The sequence below is a fragment of the Alligator sinensis genome, unplaced genomic scaffold (genome assembly GCF_000455745.1).
Source record: "Alligator sinensis unplaced genomic scaffold, ASM45574v1 scaffold790_1, whole genome shotgun sequence".
In the NCBI taxonomy this organism is placed as follows: Eukaryota; Metazoa; Chordata; order Crocodylia; family Alligatoridae; genus Alligator; species Alligator sinensis.
The window spans coordinates 301,427-306,952 of NW_005842723.1; the positions used below are offsets into that span (position 1 = coordinate 301,427).

Genomic DNA, 5,526 nt, shown 5'->3' on the forward strand with positions numbered 1-5,526 from the left:
CTTTCCCAGCTTTGGCATTTGAATGGCAAGGAAAATATACAATCTGTTCTTTATACACTAAGACCCCAACCTTACAACTGCTACCTGGGTAGACCCCCATTCATTTGCAGGATTAGTATATAAATATATTTGTTCAGGGATATTGTGGGGGGCGTTGCTTTGTGTGTGTTTTATTGCTTCTCTCAGTTTTATATATTTAGCTTGTAATGCTTTGAAGTATGGAAGTATTTCCATAGGTCATAACCTTTTTCCTTTAAGGTTGATTTACAAAAATCTATAATTTGAGCCAAATCTTAAATTTACTGTAGTCTTATAAACACTATGCTTTCTTTTCTGTTTAATTTGATGCATTTTTTATTTTGTAGGACTCCTTTGCATCTGGCATGTGCAAATGGACATCTAGATATTGTTTCCTATTTAATTGAGAACAAGTGCAAGCTAAATCTCTGTGACAACGATAGCAGGTCACCATTAATGAAGGTATGTAGAATACTTGTTATGATTGTGCCAGATGTATCAGTATTAATTTCTAGTTAGTTACAAGATATATATTATTTAATATAGGAACATAAGTTGGTGTTAGCCTTTGTGTAAAATATGATACTTAATATGTTTAAAATCATCTTCCTTATTTTCAAATTTTATGTTACTTGTAGTAATTCTATTTAAGGTAAAATTTAACTTCTAGAATGTATTACCTCTTTTTGTGTTATATTTCCAGGCAGTACAATGCCAACAAGAAAAATGTGCAACTCTGCTGCTAGAACGTGGCGCAGACCCTAATCTTTATGATGCTAACTGCAACACGGCCCTTCACTTTGCTGCCTGTATTCCTAATATATCTCTAGCAATAGAGTTACTTGAGCATGATGCTGATATTGATGCACAAAATAAGGTAACTTTACTTTCAGAAAAACAGAATTTCAAACATTATATATTTTAAGTTCAGTTTTGGAAGGGGTGCATCCTCATACAAAAACATTGTTCTCATTTTTGGGTTTTTTAGATTTTCAAAGGAGATTCTCTTTTAAAATTCCTAAAGCTAAGAAACTTGATGGTTGCATTATCACAGCTATAAGTTTACTTTTAAAAAAAGATTATATTAGTGAAGCAGCACTTGTGACAAACGGGTATGGTCCAACTGAGAGACCCTCTGGTTTTATCATGAAACCTACATAGCATTTCACAAGTGTATTGGCCTTTAAGACGTTGCCAGCATGTTTTTTAAGGGTGACACTTGGCAGCAGTACTGTTGCCAGCAATACGAAGAAGGAGGAAAAAGAACTGAGGCCAGATTTACATGTAGGAAGGTTTTCCTACTACAGGTATACTGGGGTAACATAACAGCTCCATGAGGAATTTGTAGTGTTGCCCTGGCCTAATAACGGAACCCTCTGCAGTTTTTTTCATAGAGCTGTATTTGTGCATAGCCCCAGAAATTTGCCTGCCATGCTTTTCCAGTATTCAGATGCTTGAAGCTTCAGGATCCTGGATGATATCAGCAGTTCCAGACTTTGTAAACAGGGTTATGGAATTAGGAGTTGAATCGATTAAAATAAATGATAAACCAGGAGTCGGCAACATTTTTGGGAAGAGTGCCAAAAAACCCCACAACTTCAATTTGTAAGATGTTGGTGCGTCAGGGGTGAATGACAGGGAAGCCACAAGTTGGCCAATCCTTGTCTTAGCACATATTTGGCCCCTAACCTGCCATCTTCCCCAAGGCGCACATGCCAAGCAAAATGCCTTCACGTGTCATGCTCTGGCACCTGTTCCAGGGGTTGCCTGCCTCTGTGATAGATTGTCATCAGCAACCATTTGGCAATTCTGATTGGCAAAGAAATCAGAGTAAATGATACAAAATTAATCAATGAACTTCCCCCCCCACTCCTCCCTAGTCTCTACCTTTGAACTGTAGTTGAAAGTCTTTGGAGACCTTTTCAAGAACCCTAGTAGCTTCCCACCCACTGTGGGGCAGACACCCTAGTAAAACCAAGGCTTATGGCTATGGAGAGTAAGCCTCTCATCTACAGGAGTGGAGATAGTGGGGAGAATTGTGTAACCTCCTTTTTGAGAAAGATGTAATTGTATTTGGTTGAGAGGCCATGACCTGTGAACTGAATTTGAGAATAAAAAATGAAGTAAACTGTGTGAGCATGAGTAATTTGCAACCTAGTAATACTGTGTAGATGTTGATCAAAATTAATGCTAGGTGATTGGAGCAGGTGAAAGGATATGGATGTGTAGAGAAGCAAAGTATATGAGAGTTGAGTCTTGCTGGTTTCTGATCTCAGCCTAACCTAGGGTAGCATTGGAATTGAGGTTTTGAATCTTGTGTGTTGTAGGAGAATTCTGAGAATCCAGAGATGTGAAAAATGACATATTCCTTCTCTTTTCACTCTAATTTGAATAAGAGTTTAGTGATTGACTCTCATGTTACAACTATGCATTGACAGCTGTATGGTTGGTTGTAGCCATGTTGGTCTAAGGACATAGGCAGACAAGGTTCTTTGGGTAAATGTGATATTTTTTTATTAGATCAACTAAGTAGTTTTAAAAATTGTTCTTTGCAAGCTTTTGGGCATAAACACCCTTCTTCAGGCATTGGGAAAGTCTGCTGGTGAAGACATAACACTAGCAGACTCTTCCCTGTGCCTGAAGAAGGGTATTTGTGCTCAAAAGCTTGCAAAGAACAATTTTTTCAACTGTTTGGTTGGTCTAATAAAAGATATCACATTTACCCCGAGAACCTTGTCTGCCATTGACAGCTGTCTAATTTTAAGTGAAAAATAGTACTACCTACCACCTTTGTTTTGTTGTCAGTCTCACCATAAATGACATAGATTAAGATGGTTTTAGAAGCAGATCCCATTTATCATTTTTAACCCTACAGATAGTTTCTCCGGGTCAAAATAAAACATTTTACATCAGTATGGGGAAGTTTGTGCTACTGTGGCCTGTGCTATATCTGTTACAGTTTAAGTTGCATATAGTGGGTTCATGGGACAAGGTGAAAATTGCCTGACATATAAGGGGGACTGTAGTGGCTTTGGGTTTAACTAGTTCAGTCAGTCCTTTGCAGGCTCACAGCCTCTGATTATTGTCTCTACTCACCCAGAGCAAGCTCCCTCCTGGCAGGAGTAGTCAATATAAGTACTGGTCACTGTGCAAACAAACGTGGTCTCTTTCCATATTACTGACAGTGCCTGGTACTGGCCATTTCATTCAGCATTCCCTTTTAAAAAAATCAACCTCTTCAAATATGTATATTAAGCAATTTTTTAAAAATAGGTGAGTGTATATATGTGTGTTATATATCAATCTATCAAAACTCATTGATTTATTTTCATAGGATGGGTACACACCTCTTACCTTGGCTATAACTGAAAATCATCAAGGGATGGTAGAGTTTCTTCTTCAAAAAGGAGCAGATGTACATGCTGTAGATAAGTCTAAGAGGTAAAGTATGTTGCACTCTTACCCAGAACTATGGATGCTACTTAAATATAAATAATACAATTCCAGATCCTTTCCTGCAGCTGATCTTCCTAAAGTACAGCTCTGAAAAGGTGGCTTAAAACTTCCAACCCTCACCAAGAATCATTGTAGTGTAGGACTGACATGTTCCCACATGCTTTCATTTGATTCTGGCTACTTTATCATTCCAGAAGAGATGTTATCATGTAAGAGACCCTATAGTATTAAAGGAATTGCCTCTGAGCTATTCTGACTTAGCTGTACAAGATTTCATTGCTAGCATGGCCCAAAGTGAGGAATGAGTCCCTAATTGTTGTGTTAGAATCTGAATTTGAGTCTAATCACTACAAATGCATTTCTAAAAAGCTCAGTTTTCCATTTCCTAACCTAGGCTTATTATAATGAGAGTGTGTTCATCTGAATAGTGAGTTCAGATTATAGTACATTCCACTTTATAGTATTAAGTGACACCCTTAGACACTTTCCTGGTCTCCAGTAAGTAGAAGCCCATCTCAGTTATGATGGTTTGAATGTATTTTACTACACAGTAGGTGCCTGTACACAAGTGGGGAGGCTGCTCCCCCCCATCCTTGGATCATGTGTAAAAGTGCCTAGTGGGTGCATCTACATAAGCATTAATGCACTTTACTTAATGTACATTATATCTAGTACCTCCGGGCACTTTTAAATCTGCTCCAGCGGTGGGGGAGGCGGCACTTAAATTAGAGAGGCTCCAAGACCCACTCCAATTAAAGCACCGCAGTGTCTTGTGTATCAGCACCTCTGTGCTTCAAAATGGCAGCAGGGACATTTGAACTAATGCTTGTTTGACGAGCTTTAGTTTAAGCACCCCCATTGCCATTTTGAAGCACGGGGACACTGATACACGAGACGTTAGAGGTTGCCGGAGTGTGGTAATTACCACACTCCAGCAGACTCGATTAATCGAGTCGGCTCTGACACGCTGTAATTACAGCACATCGGATTAGCCTCTGCACTTGCGTACAGTCACCTTCCACTATGAGGTACTAGATAAATGTGCATTAGCCTGGCTTAATGCACTAATGCTGCATTAGTTATGCTGTAGTTGGCTGCTCCAACTAAGGCGAACTCTTTTTAAGTGACACTTAATACACATTAGCTTATTTTAATGCATGGTAAGTAAAAAGCCCTTTTTTACATGACATTTTAATGCTTATTAAAATAGGCTAATGCTCATTAAAGAACACATGTAGACACACCCTGTAATGTATAGGAAAGCAGGACTTTATTCTTGCAACAACATCTGTACCTTAAAGTTTACTATGCTTTTCTTTAATAGACATGTTTCAGTTCCCTAATGAAATTTTATTTTCACCAGTTCACTAGTGATCATCTGCCTAAAAGAGATTTAATTTGTACAGTGTAAAACCAGATACATTTGACTGCTGGAGGGTTTCCTTGACATCAGGTCTATGGCTGACTGTCTCTCACTTCAAGTACTAGTTACAGTCAAGCTTCTCTGATAAATTTAATTTCTCTTGTATGGCTATGATCTTATTTGTACATGGGTGTAGAAACAGTCTGTGATTTGCTGTATATGTCCTCAGTAGTGCAGATTTTGTGATTGAGAAAGAGCTTCCTGATTCCTTTGTAGGAAGTTGTTTGCTTAAAGCCATGTTCAGCTTGAGTGAAAAAAGATTTTTTTTTCCCCTCTTAGATTAAATTGTGGTGACATTTCACTTGTTAGTTCTGTTTAATTGCATAATTGAAAATGAATAAAGCCAATTCCCTTAGTATTCTTGTAACTCTAATTAGGGGAAAGAGGTGATACAGTTCAAGTTATTAATTAATTAGCCAAATAAATGTACTCACTTCACACTGACTTCTAGAAGCTGAGCTATTCTCTGTATATTTGGTGTCTTCATCTTTCTGCAGTAGTTCTGTTTCCTGCATAAGGAATTTTAGGAAAGAATTCCCACTCATAGTATCACAGTGGTAGGGGCCCTACTATTGACAACAGTAAGTCACGTGCATTAGAGTAAGGTAAAATTCCATTGGTTAGTCATA

The 5,526-nt window shown here is 38.1% G+C and overlaps 1 protein-coding gene across 8 annotated transcripts in view; it reads left to right on the top strand.

Annotated features, from left to right (window-relative positions):
- ANKRD26 (ankyrin repeat domain 26) overlaps window positions 1-5,526 on the top strand; it is a 126,220-nt gene that overhangs the window by 8,024 nt on the left and 112,670 nt on the right. For all 8 annotated transcript variants that reach the window (XR_003096377.1, XR_003096378.1, XM_025216290.1 and 5 more), the window contains 3 exons: window positions 366-480; window positions 722-895; window positions 3,353-3,459. Coding sequence is in view for 6 of the 8 variants with exons in the window: in XM_025216290.1 (XP_025072075.1) it covers window positions 366-480; window positions 722-895; window positions 3,353-3,459 (396 nt within the window). In the remaining 2 variants the exon portion in view is untranslated. The remainder of the gene's footprint in view (window positions 1-365; window positions 481-721; window positions 896-3,352; window positions 3,460-5,526) is intronic.